The following is a 20788-nucleotide window of genomic DNA, read 5'->3' on the forward strand; positions in this document are numbered from 1 at the left end:
TCTGTCCTCCCACTCTTCCATAGAACATTCTTTTTGGGTGATCTCTGTGACTTTTATTTTCTTCTTGACATCCCCACTTTGTGTCCAGGGTGATTTGAATGCTTAGCAGGTGCTTATGGTTAAGAGAAGCCCCCAATGAGATTTTCTTTCAAAGCATTCTGGGAGGGCGTAGAACGGCAAAGAGGCAAAAATTATCAATTGAGAAAATTTGAGTTTTTTTTTTGGTGGGGAGAGAGAGAAGCACTTGTATATAAAATTGTGATGTGTCAATTGCATTGCCATTCTATCGGATTTCGCAGTGAGTTTCTTTTTAGTGATGTGAGTGATAAGTGAGTGAAGAAAAATTAGAGTGAATGGCAATTCTTTTTTTGCTAATTGACAAATTACAGATATTATTACAAATTACTGGAATCATAAACAAAATATTGGAACAGTGAAAATTACTAAATAGAATTGTAAAGTGTGACTATTTTTTTGGTGAAAAAAAGGTGGACTAATAAAAAAAGTGACAATGAAAATTTACGGATCACATCAATGGCTTCATTTGTTAAGCCTATTTATTCTAGTTCAAGTATTTGAAGGTAAGATGTCATTTTATTTCATTTTATTTACTAAGAGGAAACTGGGGCACTACCAAACACGGGATAGCACCAAACACTGATTTTTATTCTAAACTACTTGGACTATCACAACCATTTCTTCAGTGGACAAGCATCCCTATAGTGCCTATAAATTTCTATAAATCTTGTCCTCTGAAGTCGAATATCTGGTTAGAAAATCGTAGTGTTTGATGCTACCCCGTGTTTCGTGATGCCTCAGTTTCCCGTAGTTATAGCGCTAGTAGGGGGAGGCTTTGATCGTTCGCATATACGCTACCTTCGGACACTTCATATTTCTCCCATATTCCTTTATGAATCTGACATATGGCTTTATATTGTAATAGCTAACCTTAAATCCCATCTTTCCTGAAAAAATTGAGAGTCTAATCCTTTTTTCCTAGTTTCAGGAAGCAAAAAATAAAAACAGGTCAAAAACTGTAATTTTGCTGTGCAATATTTCATACGATTGTGCAGAATTAATATCACTTTTCTGAAAAACTACTATCACAGAGGGTAGAAGGGTTATTAGGAATCAGATTTAAGTAAAAATCTTTTAGGCTGAACAGACACTTTTTGTGGGTGGAACAAAATTCACAAACTTGACTCAGATTCATCGATCGCACATAGAAGACTGCTTCTTTCAGATATTTTCCAGGAAACTTCATTTTAGATACGATCCCTCATATTCACATCTATTGTAATCTACCGATTTGATCCATCACTAAAAAGGAAAACTTAAAAATCGTAAAATTGATAAACAAGAAGTAATTTGCCTCAAATAGGTTGCAGTTGAGTAATTATTAAGCAATTTTGCATTTCTTTGATATAAAAATATTTTTCAAGCTTGCACAAACTGAATGTGCAATGAAAGAATCACATCTGTAATAAGCTCATACAGTTTACAACTGGTTTTTGACAATCTTTGACATAACCTCACTATTGTGTTGTTTTGCATGACAAAGAAAAGAAACTGTCCGTAAGAAGATGTTTTGTGAAAATTTTAGCTTGTTCACCTGCTGAAGCTCAATATCTGTGCTAAATCCCGATTCCTGCAGCTGCAGGAACAGAGAAATCTTCAATGATGCACATTCAAACGTTTTTGTGCATATCCGGCTCCGTGGAGGAATGGTGGAATCTTGTGTAGTCTTCTCGCTTGCAGAGTTTTAGTCAATTTTTAGCTTTAAAAACTTATTGATTCGTGTAAATTTGGTGATATTTGGACTTTTCAAGAAAGTATTCATCAGATTTAACCGTTTCCGGAGTGAAATTCTCGTAGAATCAAGCAAAAAAATGGTTTTTAATGTCAATAAAACATCTCTCAGAAAAGTTCCAAAAAAGTGATATTAAAATGTTTTATTCCTTATAAAAATGGGTTAATCAAGTAGATTAGAGTTCCCTTTAAACAATGATGTGCAACTTTTAGTGTCCGGTGCAAAATTTACGGTGAAAATGGGGTGTTCAATGATGGCGTGAATCGTGTGCGATAATAGAAACTTGATTCATCTATCGGATAAATCGCCATTAAATTTTCATTTTCCTCTGGAGGAAAATCTAAGGATTTCCTGGGATTATGTTTGGTGGGATTATGAACCTTATAAGTAAGACATTTTTTTGGCATAGTTGGAGAATCCATACGGTTTGCATGGTAGTCAGAAAAAATCACTGAACTTGAACATCATTTTAGTATGCGAAAGTTCAAAGCCTCCCCCTACATACGATAATGTCAAAATATTTTTCACACATTTTTGTGTTCTAGTATTATCCCTTAAGTTTCTTTACATCTTAGATTTAGAATAAAAGAAAAATCACTAGAATTTCTTGAACATTTTGAAAATTTAGTACATTTAGTACAAAGAGCAATATTTTTTTGTCTTGGTGTCTACACACTAGAACAAACATGAGCAAGAATTCGTCGAATTTGAATAAAAGTCAAAATGTCATTCTAAGATGGCGGGAGGTACACTGAAAAAAATGTGATGTCATTGCGCGCGAAAGTGACATAACCTCAATCGCGCGTGTTGTGTTTATTTTCATTTTTGCGTGAAAAAATTCAATTTGTGCAGTTTTAACCAATTATACCTGAAGATTATTGATAAGATGAGTGAGGAAACAGATAAAATGATAACTGAGGAACCATCTGATGAAGAAAGCAGCAAGAATGATTCCTATGATTGGCAAGTAAACAGAGATGAAGGAGGGCCCAGTATTTGCTGGAATGGAAACTGGTGTCCGGGCAGACTGTCACTTCCTCCATAAATTTGCCCGGCTGTTTGAAGAACATCGGCCCATGATGATATGTACCCGAATGATGGAAATTATCAAGAATATATTGAGGAAGTGGAAATATCAACAATTCACACGATCCTGGACCAGAAATTTCTCAACGTGGACAGTAAATTATCTGTCCCCTTTGTATTTTTGCCCTTAATGGGTACAGTGAGAAGCACACAGCCCATGAGGGAGAGCTCTAGCTTCAGAACCACTTCAGGAACACCTTCCGGAGGATCTGCAAGTGTGCGCACTTTTGACATCCGGGAAGCACTCAAGAAAATTCGATTTTTTCTCACCCTCTCAGCAATTTGCTGTAGGTCCAGGGAGTTTAACTTCCCTCATCCAGACAGAAGCATTTGCCATCCTAATGAACATCTCCAGTTCCAATTTTCTCTGCCCAAATGCCTGAAGGCTTCACCAGTCGTGTCTCGCGGATTCAGAATGTTGTTGTGAAGTCACCATCCCCTCATGATGGGTCAGAATCCCCCAATAGGATCATGCCTTGGAATAGTACGATGGTGGATGAGGATGAGATGCATGATGTCAGGAACATGATGGAGTCTTAGAGATACTACTATTTACGTTCAATCAGACATCAAACAGACAATACCAATGTTCTAGCTAGACTGCTCCGTTAATAGATGCATCTGTATCACGGGCAGCCAGATCCCTACTCAAGTCCTGGGCGAGTCCAATATTCACCAATATCATGACGGAAGTCTCCCCGAGAGGTACTCAAAACTCCTCTAAGCCCATCTCCTGGGGGGGAATTCAGTAACTTTGTGAACACATCACCAGTGAACGATTCACCGTGAACTGTTCACGCAAGCTGCTTCACGACTGCTAGAATTGCGATTCTGTAACTGTGAGTGAAGCAAAAATGTCAACACACTGAATAGCCATCTGCTGGAATGTCAATTTTTTGTAACTTTCCTTGTGTACACGCGGTATCGAAGGTGTTTTATGTTGAAAAGTGCGAAAAATATAAAATATACTGATTCTGAAAAGTAAAAAAAATGGATATTCTTGGTTTGATGATGATACGGCGGGCACGAGAACAGCGGAGGCAGAGACAGGCGCGTGCCTTGTTGAGAGAATTGAGGAACTCATCTAATCCTTTAGAAGATCTCTCAGACAGGGATTTTAAGCTACTGTTTCGCTTGACAAAGCCACTCTGCAGGACTTTTCTTGACCACATTCTCCCGTTCATGGAAGAGAGGCAGAGAGAAACAGGACTTACGAAAGAACAAAGAGTCTTTTGTGCCATAAGATTCTTTGCAGTCGGTGAGGTTCTTATGCATCAATGTTGTCATATCTTTTAATAAATATTCCTTGATAAATTTTTTCAGGATCCTACCAACGCCCTATTGGCCAAGAAACCCGGATTTGCCTGTCACAAGCCTCTGTCTCTCGGTGTGTGTCAGAGGTGTCAGATATAATTGATGAATTTCTAGCACCTCAATTCATAAGCTTCCCTGCAACCGAAACAGAAAAAGATGAAATAAAACAAGAATTTTATGAGAGGTTTGGAATCCCCGGAATTATTGGACTCATAGATGGTACCCATATCCTAATAAAAAGGCCACCAAACAATATTGAACACGCATATTATGCAGTTCGAAAATCATCGCACTCAAAGAACGTTCAAATTGTGAGTTTTAAACTTAAAATATCTATTGATTTTATATCCAAATATTATTATATTTTTAGATAAGTGGAGCAAATCTAAAAATTTTGAACGTGAATGCTGCCTTTGGAGGTGCTGCCCATGATAGTTTCGTGTTCAAAAGCTCCTCAGTAAGCACATTTTTAAAAGACAACTATTTCAGGGGTGATAGGAGCAGTTGGATTCTTGGTGATAGTGGATATCCACAGCTTCCGTGGCTAATGACTCCTTTGTCCAATACCTACAATGCAGCCGAAGAAAGGTACAACATTGTTCATAAGAGGACACGTTCTGTGATTGAAAGATGTATTGGGGTTTTAAAAAGTAGGTTCTAAAAGGGCAGGAGCTATAATAAACTCTTGCTGCACTCTCCATAATATTATGGTTCAACAAAATTATCCTTTACCCAGTGAAGATGACATCATGCTGGAAATTCAGGAAGATCAACAGGAATATTTTGAAGATCAGCATAATGAAACATCTACGCTTTTACAGCAAGGAAGGAGACAGAGGGAGCACCTTATAAGGAGTGTATTTTAATTGATGAAAGATTCAAATAAATTGGTGAAATTAATGAATTCAAAAACATTTTATTACATTTATATTTATACAGAATTCAATAAATTGCTCTTTTTCCATTAGAACAGTTTTATAAATATAAACGTATTTATTTATTTTGTAACGCAAGTATTGCCTTTTTAAATAATCACAAAAGAAACAAATTAGCTAATTCAATGGTTTTTTTTTTTTGGTATTGTTGAATGATTTTTCACATAAAAGTTATATTTGTTTTTTCAGTACTTGTACTTGAGCTCGCATGAGTTCAAGTTTTACCTCATGGGCCTCTCTCTTTATTTTGTCATCTTCAATTTTTCTCAAATTATCTGCTTCAAGGATTTCCAATTTGCGTCTCTTTATTTCCAACATTTCTTTGAAAAGCACCATTTCCTCATTCTCTTTGTTTCGTTTCGTGGGATTGGCTGCAGGCCTAGTGGGCTGACGGAGCTGTGGAGCGGACCCAGCTGGCGAGTGCTGTGAAGACGATGTATGCGAAGTTCCTGAAACAACTGTTTCAGGTGCATTGCTCGGTCCCGGCAAAAATTCAATGTCTGTGATGTCACTCAAAACAGAGCTCCTTTGTGCAGATCTCACTGTCGCTGATATACCGTGTTCCCTGCTTCCATCTCCTTCGAGGGCTTCAATTGTAATTATGCCCACAATCCTTTGATCAAGCTCATCTAATTCATCAACAACAGACCCGTTATTGCCGGATTGAACCATCCTTGCTTTCAAGCCAAAATATCTCTTCTTGACAGAAGTTTTGAGATCTACCCAACATTTTTTCCATTCTGCAGGATTTTTATGGGCTCCACCTTTCATATTAAGCATCTTCGTGACCTCATCCCACTTGGATTTGAGATCACCCGTGCCGTCTTCAGATTGAAACCTAAAACAATTTACAAAGCATTTTGATTGAGAATTTAGCAGGAACGCCTAAAAGTTCTACTCACTGATTGCGAGCAACCCAAAGATTATGCTCCAAGAAGTCCACGAGAGACTTTTTTTGTTCATCTGAGGGACCCCTCTTCCTTGTCTGTTTAGATGGTTCAGAATTTTCTGAATTTTCACTGTTTTCACGGTTTCCATTCATTTTCACTGCATCAGCATCACCCGCATCACTCTCAAATTGACAAGTGAAAGACATAACCTCAAACGATAGCTTCACGTGAAGTTATCACCGCTTACAGAATAGCTTTTTTTAGGACTATAGTGAACAGTTCACAAATGATCGCTTCACAACGTTACAGAATTCCCCCCCTGGACAGCCGCGGATTATGGCTCATCTGCACGTACAATGTTCGCTTACACAGCATGCTAGAGATCTCTTTCGACCGGCAAGTTTTCACTAGCGCTACAAAGGCTACATTATTGGCGTAGTCTTCAACAAAGTTGGTTGGTATCCAATGGCCGAATTTTTGCCCAAGAAGACGTATCAGGACGTGGTATTTTTTGGCGTGGGAATGCCCAATGAGTCTGTTTGGGATGGTCTCATCTGGGTCATTGTCTTTCACCAGGGAGGATATCTTATAGAGATTTTTCCCGTCATTACATGAATACTAATTTTTAGAGAAACTTCAAATTGTGGATTTTTGTATGAAGTGAAACACATAAAAATTGTAAAAATATTACTCAAAATTTTAAATATATATTTATGAACTTTAGTGAAATATTTAAGTCTGTTCCGTGCGATTTCTTTTTGATACGAAAGGAGTAAAATAATATTCTCAAAGAAAATTTTATTTAATTGGCGAAAGAATTTTGGAGAATGGAAATTTTGGAAATATAATAAATTGTATTTTGGTTTTAAATAAAAAAAAACAATATTGGTATATTTCGTAGTTTTATTATATTTATACCCAGTAGAATTAGTATCTATTTTTAGTTGAAAACAACGATTAAATGTTTCAGTAAATTAAAAAAATATATTAAAAACTTTATTAAAAATTTATTTAAAATAATCTGAGAATTGAATGTATTTTTTAGTTTCCTACTTGATTACAATAGTTCTTTTGCCATGAAATTAATTTGTATAATTTTAAAGATAATTTTTTTCCATAACAGGACACAGTTACTAACATTTATCAAAAAAAAACTTATTTATTTTTTTATTGATTGAATGTTGTTCTATTCAACGTGTGTAAGTTCCAATCGTTGCAACATTTGAATTCGGGATGTTAATATGATGCATTTTCTACTGCGGGGTGAGTGCAGAGGAATTATATTCAATCCCAATATCAAAAACTCACAGGAAATACCTAAAAAAGCAAAAAAAAATTAAAAAATATGAATAATCAATGAAGTAAGAAAGCATAACGACTGCAAATGCTTGGAAAATAATGTCAAAATCAATTATCATATTTATTTCCATCTCTATCTTTTCTTTCTATATACTACAGTGGTGGAAATAAATATAACTCCATCCCATAATTCTTAATGGACCTCAACAAAAAAATAACAAACTGAAAAATCAAAATGTTGATTTTTTATGTCGATTTCGAGACTTTTTTGTTGAGTTTTTTTTTAAAGAATTACGCAGTGGAATTATACTTATTTCCACCACTGTAGAGATCTGTGGAAAAACTTTTCTCACGGTGTGCACGCAGCTTTAAAGTAGTGTGCGATGCGCATGAAAGTTCTAAGAGAAATTTAACAGGTATTTTTTTTAATACAGTGGTGGAAATAAGTATAATTCCACCCCATAATCCTTAACCCTTTAACGACGAGACACTTTTTACGGACTGAAAATCAACAATAAAAATTAAACTGAGAAACATAATCAATGATAAGTCTTACATCTAACCTTGGAAAGTCCAAAAGAGTCTGATTTGGTATGTTTTTTGCTACTATAAACGATAGGAACGAAAATAGCCTAAAAATTTAAGTAATTTTTCTGACAATACCAATAAATAATAATTTTCGCTTTAATGAAAAATATTACGTATGAAAATTGTAGTTTTTATTGCCAAAAGGGCTTATCATAAAAAAAATTGGAAGTATAAAAAATAAATAAAATCAATTATGAATTTGAAAATTTAAAAATTCGCCATTTTTGAGCTTAAATATTTAATAATAATAATAATAAATAATGCTGGCGCGACATTCCATGAAGGAACTAGGCCTTCCCGCAAGGGGATTTCTAGACATGCTGTATTATTTTTTCTTGTACGGGATGAGGTTGCCAGTTCCATGCCCCGTGGAGTCAAGTGCAGTGAAGCTCACTGGATGCAATCCGAACACCTTTAACGCCAGAAAAATTCCTGGTGACCTAAAGGGGATTCGAAACCGGGACACTTGCATCATAGAGCGAGTGCTCTACCACTTGACCCATTGAGTGCCCGAGCTTAAATATTTACTACATAGCAAATAGCTAGAGACTTGCAAAAAATATTCTAGATTCCTTCAACCTTCTACTTTACAATTATGTACAGACATAAGAAAAAAATAACTTTAGATAGTCAGGAAAAATCATTTTCTTTATGGGACACCGGTGTTCCAATAGTCATTAAAGGGTTAAAAGAACTAAAAAAAACTTGAACTCGTGATTTAGATGCTATACTACGTCTCGAGTACTATATTTTTAATGCGAATTTCATGAATTTTAAATAATATTGTGTACCATACAATATATTAATTATTAGTACTACAATTTTTTTTAATGTTTCTAAAATATTTAAATTTTCTTATTTATTGTAAACTTAGTTATTTTTTCTTAAGTATTTTTATTTAATTTTTTTTCTTTTTTATAAATGCTCGAAAAACTAAATTATCGTTAATACTAATAAAAGAAATATTAAAAAAAACATTTTTTTTCACGGATATATGAAAGTATTGAGAAATCCTCAATTTGTATATACTTGTCAAGAAATTATCCCTCATTAACTTTGCCAAAAATCGTTTTGCTCTATCTTGAGGGAAAATGTCCTCTTATGTTAGGAAATTTATATTCCCAACAAAAAAATCTATTTTGAGTTGTTTTTATATATAGGACTCTTATACTAAAAGCAAGTTAAAGATTTTCACATTTTCTTGTAGATTATGCGTTACATTTTCTCAACAAAACGCCAATTTCGAAATGTGCGTTCTAAAGCGTTCTAGTACAAAAATCTAGTAAAAAAATCAATTTTCATGCATAATTTAAATTTATTTTATAAAAGAAATTTGAAAATGCAGAAACAGATTTTCCAACGCATGACCATTTAAAACAAATTTCAATTAAAATGTTAATTGTTTAAATGAATTTTTTGTATTGTTTTGAAATAATTATATAGGTTCTAAACTTATATTTTAATACCTAATAGTGCCTGGCATTTTAAAGTGTTAAAAAAAATCTTGGATTAACATGAAAACCGGCTAAAATTCATCAAGAAAATTTATTTGCATTGGGTGTAACATTCTCACAGGTTCAGCATAAAATAGTTCAAATTGTGTACAAAACCCGCATAGTGTAAGCATTAAATGGTTACGTTTCATCATAAAGCGGGTAGGATTGTCTATAAAACTCACGCAGCTCAAGAATATAACGTTCTAGGACAGTACTCCCAAGTGGCTTAATAATAAGACAGTTAAGATTGTGTAGAAATCACGCACACTTGTATCATAAAACAGTTCAAGTTGTGCTAAAAGAACACACAAATCAATTACAAAACGGTTAGAATTATGCTAAAATCACGCACAGCACAATCATAAAATGGTTAAAATTGCGCTTAAAAAAGCGCTCTCCGTGATTTTGAGCGCAATAACCGTTTGATGATTAAGCTGTGCGTGATTTTAAGCGCATTCACCGTTTTATGATTGAGCTGTGCGTGATCTTAAGCGCATAATATCCGTTTTGTGCCTCAGCTGTGCGTGATTTTAAGCGCATTAAGCGTTTTATGATTAAGCTGTGCGTGATTTTAAGCGCATTACCCGTTTTGTGACTGAGCTGTGCGTGATTTTAAGCGCATTAAGCGTTTTATGGTTGGACCGTGCGTGATTTTAAGCGCATTATCCGTTTTGTGACTCAGCTGTGCGTGATTTTGAGCTTATTAACCGTTTAATTATTGAGCTGTGCGTGATTTTAAGCACATTAAGTGTTTTATGATTGAACTGTGCGTGATTTTAAGCACATTATCCGTTTTGTGTTTGAGCTGGGCGTGATTTTAAGCGTTTTATCCTTGTGCTGTGCGTGATTTTAAGCACATTAACCGTTTTATGATTAATCCGTGTGTGATTTTAAGCACAATCTTGAGCGTTTTATGATTGAATTGTGCATGATTTTTAGCACATTAACTGTTTTATGATTGAGCTGTGCGTGATTTTTAGCACATTAACTGTTTTATGATTGAGCTGTGCGTGATTTTAAGCTCATTGACCGTTTTATAAGTGGGCTGCGTGTGATTTAAAACTCATTTACCGTTTTATGATTGAGCTGTGCGTGATTTTTAGCGCATTTACCATTTTATTATTGATCTGTGCGTTCAGCGCAATCTTGGCTGATTTATGATTGTTCTGAGCGAATTTTTATGTGCAATTTTAACCGTTTCGTGGTTGAACTGTGCGTGGTTTTTTTTTAGCAGAGCTTTAACTGTTTTATTATAGAGGTTTTCGAATTTGTAAGCGCAATCTAAACTTTGGTTGATCCAGCAGTGCGTGTGTTGAAAAGTTAAACTTCAATTTTTAAGTTTAACTGGTTTTATTTAATTTTGAAAATGTAGTAAAATTTTATTTATTTAAGAAAAAAAGTTAAATGCAAAAGTGGAAGCTCTCCTTTTCAGGGAATATAGTACTCAATGTTACTGATCAACAGTAAAACAAATGAAAATTTTTGAGAATGGGGTTTTTTAAGAAAAATTAATTTTGAAATTTTTTCAAAAAAAAAATCAAAAAACCGTCATGGCCTCTACACACTATGAAAAATTTCTCCAAAAAATGCGTTTTTAAAGAAAATTTCCCCTAACCTTGTAGGCAGAAGCGTCAGAATTTTTTAAAAAATGTAATTTTTGACGAAAATTGCTTCTAGTGTGTGGACACCATTACAAAAAAAATTGAGCAGATAATGCAAAATCGAGTATATCGATTTAAAGAGAATAAAATTATCTTTCGAATAAAATAAAAAAAAACAATAAGAAGAAATCTTAACCCGTTCCCGAGATAGTGCATTTTAAAATAAGGGAAGAGCACCACGGATCGGGATGTTAAGAGACATGCTTCGTATTTAATTCAAAATATAAGCTTCAGAATACTGTTTGGTATTTTTGAGTGCGTTAATTAATATATTAGTGATCAATTTAACTATATCTCAGCCTTTGAATTTTTAATTTTTACACTAACATAATAAAAAATAGATGTAATTGCAAACTTGCACTCTGTACCTCGAATCGTCACAATTTTAATCAGATGTCTCTCGAAAAATTGGTTTGATAAATAAAATCTGAGCTAATGCCCTGTAGGGGGAGGCTTTGATCGTTCGCACATACGCTACCTTCAGACACTTCATATTTCTCCCATATTCCTTTATGAATCTCACATATGGCTATATATTGTAATAGCTAACCTTAAATCCCATCTTTCCTGAAAAAATTGAGAGTCTAATCCTTTTTTCCTAGTTTCAGGAAACAAAAAATAAAAACAGGTCCAAAACTGTAATTTTGCTGTGCAATATTTCATACGATTGTGCAGAATTAATATCACTTTTCTGAAAAACTACTATCACAAAGGGTAGAAGGGTTATTGGGAATCAGATTTATGTAAAAATCTTTTAGGCTGAACAGGCACTTTTTGTGGGTGGAACAAAATTCACAAACTTGACTCAGATTCATCGATCGCACATAGAAGACTGCTTCTTTCAGATATTTTCCAGGAAACTTCATTTTAGATACGATCCCTCATATTCACATCTATTGTAATCTACCGATTTGATCCACCACTAAAAAGGAAAACTTAAAAATCGTAAAGTTGATAAACAAGAAATAATTTGACTCAAATAGGCTGCAGTTGAGTAATTATTAAGCAATTTTGCATTTCTTTGATATAAAAATATTTTTCAAGCTTGCACAAACTGAATGTGCAATGAAAGAATCACATCTGCAATAAGCTCATACAGTTTACAACTGGTTTTTTGACAATCTTTGACATAACCTCACTATTGTGTTGTTTTGCATGACAAAGAAAAGAAATTGTCCGTGAGAAGCTGTTTTGTGAAAATTTTAGCTTGTTCACCTGCTGAAGCTCAATATCTGTGCTAAATCCCGATTCCTGCAGCTGCAGGAACAGAGAAATCTTCAATGATGCGCATTCAAACGTTTTTGTGCATATCCGGCTCCGTGGAGGAATGGTGGAATCTTGTGTGGTCTTCTCGCTTGCAGAGTTTTAGTCAATTTTTAGCTTTAAAAACTTATTGATTCGTGTAAATTTGGTGATATTTGGACTTTTTAAGAAAGTATTCATCAGATTTAACCGTTTCCGGAGTGAAATTCTCGTAGAACCAATCAAAAAAATGGTTTTTAATGTCAATAAAACATCTCTCAGAAAAGTTCCAAAAAAGTGATATTAAAATGTTTTATTCTATATAAAAATGGTTTAATCAAGTAGATTAGAGTTCCCTTTAAACAATGATGTGCAACTTTTAGTGTCCGGTGCAAAATTTACGGTGAAAATGGGGTGTTCAATGATGGCGTGAATCGTGTGCGATAATAGAAACTTGATTCATCTATCGGATAAATCGCCATTAAATTTTCATTTTCCTCTGGAGGAAAATCTAAGGATTTCCTGGAATTTTGTTTGGTGGGATTATAAACCTTATAAGTAAGACATTTTTTTGGCATAGTTGGAGAATCCATACAGTTTGCATGGTAGTCAGAAAAAATCACTGAACTTGAACATCATTTTTGTATGCGAAAGTTCAAAGCCTCCCCCTATTCTTGTGAGAGTTAAATGCTAAAAAGTAGCTAATAAGTTTTAAAAATTCATTTGATTTGGAGCAGCAATATTGTAATAATCTGACGATCCGAGGAACTCTGCCGATCGCTATTGCTCTCAAGTTATTTATCAAAAATCACAAATGAGGAATGAAGCGCGAGCCGCCATCTTTGACGCCATGCATCTCCGGCTAGGAATTTTTTTTGGGCAAAAAATAGGGATAATAATATTTTATCATGTATTTTAATATATGTAAAATTCAAACACTTCTGAGACCATGAATTGCGATTTGCGATTTTTCGGTCGTATTGAGATGGATTGGCCCATTGGCATTTTCATTTTTTTTTTTTACAAAACGAATTCAAATTATTCGTGAAAATGTGAAATTGTTTTTAAGAAGATATTTTTGACGAGTTACTAGAATCTTAGCTGAATTGGTGGGAGACAGATTTTTTTAATTGTCGTTATGTTGAAAAAATTTAATGCAAAATCTACTAAAAAATGTAAAAATCTTTTAATTTTTTTTCGTTTATCAGTTCTATATAAAAACAACTCAAAATAGATTTTTTTGTTCGGTGTATAAAATTCTTAAGATAAAGAAAACATTTTTATTCAAGATAGAGCAAAACAATTTTTGGCAGAGTTGATGAGGGAAAATTTTTAATGAATATATGCATGCATATTAAAAATTTCTCAATACTTTAATATCCGTGAAAAAAAAAGTTTTTTATTATTATAGTTTTTAAATTTTTATTATATTATTGATAATTCATTTCTTTTGATATTTGAAAAAAAAAAGAAAAATTCTAAGATTAAATAAGTACTTAAAGACCAATCCATCTTAACTCAGATGGGAATAACGAAAATCGCTCCTTCACGGTCATAGGCATTTCCGTTCTGAATATGGATAGGGAATTAAGCTCACTTCTCTATGCACATTCAAAGTGGCAATGTCTTAGGTGCTAGTTTTTCATAAATTGAAATACACACAAAAATAGTATATATATATATATATATATATATATTCATTTTGCCAAAAAAAATTCCTAGTCCCAGATACAGGGTGTCAGATATGAGGTCTCGCGCTTTCTCACTTGCGATTCTGGACAAAAATTTTAAAGTGCTCTATCTCGGAAACGGGTTAAAATTTTTTCTTATTTTTTTTATTTGAAAGATAATTTCGTTCTCTTTAATGACCAGCGCACAATAACTTTTGTTTATAAACATGTTTTCAAAATTTCCCATGAGAATGAGCGAGATGACTAGATCTATATTTCATTCACTCTCATTGAAATGCTAAAAACATGTTTACTAAACAAAAGTTATTGTGCGTTGGACATAAGACGATATACTTGATTTTAGATATATGTTCAATTTTTTTCATGGCAAACTTAGGATTTCCTTTTTTAAAAAATCAAAAGCAATTTTTTATCGAAAAAGCCAATCTCAAAATTTTTGATTTTTCTTATAGTGTTGATCAGAACATTGAATACTATCCCTAAAAAGAAGGGCTTCCACTTTTACGTTTAACTTGTTTTTTAAATAAATAAGATTTATTTACAAACATTTATTATACATTTATTTAAACTTTTTAAAATTAAATAAAACCTTAAATAAAGTTAAACTTAAAATGGGAAATTTAACTTTTCAGGGAATATATTACTCCATAGTACTTACGAACAGTTAAAAAATATAAATTTTTGGAACTCGCAATTTTTATTTTTTTTTTTAATGAATATGAAAAAAGTTAATCTCCCTCCCCCTTTATGGCCCTCCGACTTGATATGTAATGGGTCAAAAATTTAATTTTTAATTAACCATATTTCCGTTTCTAATTGATCAGAATTTGTTGATTTTGGGTGATTAGGAAAGCTCTCGTTGTTGAATACCGCACCTCTTCTAAACATCCTAATACACTAGATCCCGGCATTATGCACATTTTCGGGACCGAAAAAAAACGCGCGAAATGGCATTATGCATCGAGAAAATTTGCATACCTACAGGGGCTTTCTTTTGAATAAATTGACCGTTGAACGAATTTCGAGCAGAGTAAAAGTCGATAAAAGTAGTTCAAACAAAAAGATTCAAATGTTTCAACTTATTCAACAATATAAATGCATTAACAAACAGTACATGGCCAGAGTTCTTCAATAAATGGTTAGAATAATAAAAAAAATACCTTAAAAAAAAAAGAAATTAAAATTTTGTTCTGAAAAAGTAGCAAAATGTTTTCAAATTTCCCGCGTCGCACCATAGTATGCATTCAGGCGTATTTCAAAAATGATTTCATAAATTGACTCCCGATGGTAGGCAAATTTGCATAATTGTGTGTGCATAATTCCGTCAGGTGCATAATCCCGAAGGACTTAATGCCGGGACCGAGTGTATCATTATCCAAATACCATCCTAATATCATGGAAGGTCCCATTAATCGAAAAATCGATTTGCGAAAATATGATGTCGAATCTCATCTGGGTTTTATTTTATGTTCTATCTTTGTGAGTTGCAAAACGTAACCATGGTCATTTTTTTTTAACTTTTTTGGTTTGTTAGACGCAGCGCCTTCAAGACTTTAATTTTTCCTCTATTTTGGTTCGTCAAACAATTTCCCCAAGATATTTCAGCAAAAATTTGATGTAAAACTTTTTAAAATGGATTATAATTTAATAATTTAGTTAAAAATTAAATTTTTAAAAGATATAAACCTTAAATTCATCAAAAATAAATACTCTATCGCTAAATTTATCGCCTGGAAATATAATTATTACCAGCTTAGCAGACGAAATTCTATTACATGTCTGAGGATACTAACTTAACTCTTTCGTCTCTTCTGAGACTCTGAGGACCCAACACAGCATATGAATATTGTGTGAAAAACATTGTTTTCTTAATTATTCAGAACTGATAAAAAAAACAATTTTTGTGGATGATTACAAACTATAAGGATGTCCAAATGTAAGATATTTTTTGTAGGACCTCAATTAATTCTTGAGCTGAGATATTTTTGATTAAAAAATGCTGCAAGCCAATTTCACCAATTTGTAATCAAAAATATCTCAGCTCAGGAATTAATTGAGGTCCTACAAAAATATCTTACAATTGGACATCCTTATAGTTTGTAATCATTCACAAAAATCGGATTTTTATCAGTTCTGAATAATTAAGAAAACAATTTTTTTCACACAATAATCATATACTGTGTTGGGTCCTCAGAGTCTCAGAAGAGACGAACTTTTTATATTGATAGAAAAAGGACATTATGTTGTTCGTAATTTTTTTTTTTGAGACTAGGCTTTGTTAAGTTCTTTAAAGTATTATGATTATGGGGTGGAAGTGTAATTCTTCCCACCACTGTTGTAAATTCAGTTGTTTCTTTTTTTTGTAACTCGAAAATGCTATCTTACTTTTTAAATACTGAATTCACTTTTAAATTGAATCAGGAAAATACTTACTGGGATCCTTCATTTGTGTGTACAAGCCATTAGATAAGGCAGCAGCCCAATCAGTTAAAGGAGGCAAACTTCAGTATGACCTCAAAGATACTGTCTACAATCTTAGCCAGAAATAATGCTGTGGATTGAAAATATTCATTGATTAGTAGTCTTATCCACTAGAAAGCATAACCTTCCTACAAAACATACCTGATCAAATTAAATCCAGATAGATATCCAAAAGACATTCGTCAAACTTTCATCTTGGAGGTTCTGTTCCACGAGATGTACATCCATGAGAAGTCTTTTCGAGTGAGAAGTCCAACAAGAAATACACCACGTTGGATGACGTTTACGTGATCACGAATGGAGGGTACAAATCGTCCAAAATCCTCCAAAAATTAAAGACAATCAATCGCCTTCTTCTCACCGGAACATCCCTGCAGAATAATTTCCACGAATTCTGACACTTCTATGCTGAATTTCCTCCTTCCGGACGTCTTCAACAACAGCGATGATTTCGACTCCTGTGGTACTAACGTGGTTAAGCCAGAGTCATCGTTACTTCTTTCCTGTTTTGGTACTTCAATGGGAACATCTTCTGTGGCCTGTCTGAAATTTCCGTCGTCTCTGGCTCCTTATAAAAACACCTTCCGGAAGCTTATTCCAGTATCGAATTTGAGGCTCTCCGGACTATATTTGCACTTGGATGAGCACTCAAAATTAACCAACAATATGTCCAGGAACTTTCAAATAGTATATTTTCACTTCCTAATCTTTTTGTTAGTTTCGCGCACGTACTTTATTGATGTATTGTGGTGATTTTTGTCTAAAAACTCTGTCCAGTAAATCATCATCAAAACACGTTTACACACATCACAGGGCACTTGATTTCATTCGTTTTTAAATAAATGCGGCCCTGTGATAATTTTTGCCCACAAATATTTTAATAAATATCACTAATAACTCTGAAAACTGCTATTTTAGCTGAGATTTTCACAACAAAACACTTTCATGAAATGTAAACAATGAAACATAACCTCACAATCACATGTTTTGTGTCCGGGAAGTAAAAATTGTTTTTCATTTCACATTTTCACTACAGTGCCCGCTTCGTAATCCGGATGATTGGGAGACAATTTGACAGATGTCCGCTTCGTAATCCGGATGGATTTTTTGAATTTGTTCAACGTCTTGAAAATATAATACAAGGTTTTTTTCCGAGAATTAGAATAAAAGTTTGAAAGAAGTTTAAAAGGACAAAATTAGAGAATTCTATGCTATTATACTTCATTTATTGAACAAAAACTTCACAGGATAATTCATTCTCATTGCTGAACACACATGCATACATAACCTCAAAATGATTTTAAAGGTAACCGTCGATAACTCGTCCGGATTACGGCGATCCGGATTAGAGAGCGGGCACTGTATTTCACGCACTGCTCGTGAAGTTTTTAATTAAAAAACTTAAGAATACGAACAAAGAGAGGTAAATTGTATCATATTTATACCTTTTTTTTGCAAACTCGTGTATTAATTTGTACCGAAAAAATTACAGTGTAAAAACGGTCGTTTCAAATTAGAAAAAAATATCATTTGACTTTTATTCAAATACGACGAATTCTTGCTCATGTTTGCACTAGAAGCAATTTTCGTCAAAAATAGCCTTTTTTTTTAAATTTTCTAACGTTTCTGCCTACAAGCATAGGGGAAATTTTCTTTAAAAAAGGCATTTTTTAAAGAAATTGCTCCTAGTGTGTAGAGACCATTATGAACTCGTTTTGTTTATTGAAAACGAATATAAAGTATAATGGGTCTACCCTTTATTATTTTTTCTTTAATTTTTTATAATTTTGTTTTTAGTACATGCCGGTGCTAAATGTTTGAAAATCATTGAGCCAAAATTTTGACTAAATAGGTTTTTTCAGATATTCCTTAATCGATGATTTTGTCAGGTTTGACTTTAATAAATAAATTAATAAAAGCATTGAAATACAAGATTTTATTTTTCAATAATTGTATTAACTTTTTTTAATCAGTAAATCATGAATTAAGTCAGTAATAATAATGAAATGAAATGAAATTATGCAAAGTTTAACAAATATTCCTTTAATTAAAACTATCCTTTAGTTTCTAAGCCGGTTCACAACATCTTAATTTTCTTTATGACAACAACATTGCAACTATTTTTATCTAGTAATTAAATAAATCTAATAAATCGAATTAAATTAAATTTAATAATTTTGGACTCGTTTATTTCAATGAAAAATCAAAAATATAATTATCGCAAAAAAATGTTTTTTATATCATATAATTTCTGATTTTATATTGATTGATTTCACATTTTTCTGTTTATCTATAAATTGAATGGTCGAAAGTGTTTCCAATTAAGCATGAGATTTATTTTAAGTATTTCAAACATCAAATATATAGTTTTGATTTATTTCATTAAAATGTTATTTAAAGAAAACTCGATAGAATATTTAAATGATATTTTAACATTTTTAGCACATACATGTACTAAATCTTCTCACAGCAGATACGAAATATTAAAACAAGAAATAATGAGCTGGCAAATAAATAGGAATATAATTGACTATATCCGCTTATTATTAGCTTTATTAAAATTTAATACGAAGTTTTCGTTATTTTAATATTAAAATTGCAAAACTTTGTATGTTTGTTAATTTCCTTTTACCAAAATGTTTCAATTTTTATCTTGATTATCACAATTGAAGCATTCCCCTCAAATCTGAGTTAATTTACTAGATGCTGTTAAGAGTTGATTCGTATTCTATGATAATGAGTTTTAAGTGCAAAAAAAACTTTAATTTTGATATTAGACTTCTTGTGCTCAGAATTGAGAAGAATTCGTGGTATTTATCGTCAGAGCTTTTTAGTACAAATAATTTGGTATAAAAAAGACCTAAAATGATCGACACGGAAGATCTAAGTCACTTCAAAGTCTCCAAATTAAAAGTCTTTTTGAAAGTTAGGGTAAGTGTGCCAAATTTCGGCATAGTTGCATGCAAGTGCCAAAGTCTCAAGTTTGAAATATAATATTTTTAATACAAATTGATTTTTTTATCACTCGTTCTTGAAGAATTTTGCTTGGAACGTAGACAGTTTATCGTCTTTATTTTCTGTAAAATCATTCTAAATATATTTTCAAATGAATAAAAATGTAGACAAAGCATTGGTGGCCTATTCCGACCACCTTCATTCTCATAGTTTCTTGCCTTTACGGAATTCTTCCAATGCCTTTTTCAGATCTACTTACTCGTCGAAGCGATATTATTTGTTATTTTTTTGCATTGTATAACCTCTTTGAGTATGCAAAATCTAAAAATTCATGGAAATTTGAAGAACAGAAAATATGGCCGAAATTGCAAGCTGGCCGGAATTTGGTACACTTACCCTATTTCTAGTTGTTTTTACAATTTTTTTCTCCAAGAAGTCAAAAAAGCATTATTATGGAGTGAAGACCTGACCTTCAGTGTCAATCGCTCTAGCGTTTCCCGTATAAAATATATGAAAACCAAAGTGAGAAAATAGAAAATTATTTTTCTTTATTTACATACATCAGTGATATATGATGTGCTAGCAATACGCCACTGTACTTGTACTAAAATTCCAATGAGTTCCTGAGCATGCTAGAGATTTCATGTTATTATGTTAAATCTCTTTAAATTTGAAATTTCTCTTTAATATTTGAAATATTTTACAGATTTTAAAGAAGTATAAATTTTTAGTACATGTATGTATGTACTAAAAAGAATTTGTGTTAAAAGTTTCAAGGTTTCTCAAAAAAACCAGCAATAAAAATTAAATGAAGATCTGAATCAGATCGTGTGAAGAAGAAAATTATAATTTTGTAACAAGAACAATATTATCCAAGTAGAAATTTCTTCTCTATATTGCTTTGTAGCTTTAATAGAATCCTCTAACTATGATGTTGTATTCCAGAAGATAATTCATATGGAAAAAAGAATGTTGCTCGAGTAATGCATTATTATGCTATAACAATGAAAAATGAAAAAGCGCAATCTTTCTCCTGAACATTTTTTTAGTACATGACTCCTCTAATGTGCTTCTGGATAATCGACTTTTCTTTCTGTTAGTTCATTTATTTACTTATTTATGACACGAAACTAATACAAATGATATTCGATTTGTACTGAAGCACATGAAAACAGTCATGTACTAAAAAAATATCTAGTCTGAAAAAAAATGTCTTGTTCAACGAACAAATGGATTTAGTTGAAATTTTGTCAAAAGGTTGTTATTTACCAATTTGAGAACACTTTTTCTTGTATTTTATATGGAAAGACACCCTTTTGACAAACTTTTACCAAGATCCA

General features: G+C 32.7%; 1 protein-coding gene and 1 long non-coding RNA gene across 2 annotated transcripts in view; one reads left to right on the forward strand and one right to left on the reverse strand.

The window, feature by feature from the left end:
* Positions 1-20788, forward strand: part of LOC129799532 (carbonic anhydrase 2) — a 24920-nt gene continuing 4132 nt past the window's right edge. The window contains exon 1 of the mRNA XM_055843495.1: positions 1-581. Within this exon, the coding sequence (XP_055699470.1) occupies positions 512-581 (70 nt within the window). The 5' untranslated portion in view covers positions 1-511. The remainder of the gene's footprint in view (positions 582-20788) is intronic.
* LOC129799538 (uncharacterized) lies at positions 6925-17473 on the reverse strand. The gene is made up of 3 exons (XR_008751517.1): positions 16635-17473; positions 16446-16563; positions 6925-7352 (listed from the first exon to the last, which is right to left on the reverse strand). It is a non-coding gene; the product is annotated as an uncharacterized LOC129799538 (long non-coding RNA).

The sequence above is a fragment of the Phlebotomus papatasi genome, chromosome 1, assembly GCF_024763615.1.
Source record: "Phlebotomus papatasi isolate M1 chromosome 1, Ppap_2.1, whole genome shotgun sequence".
Classification (NCBI taxonomy): domain Eukaryota; kingdom Metazoa; phylum Arthropoda; class Insecta; order Diptera; family Psychodidae; genus Phlebotomus; species Phlebotomus papatasi.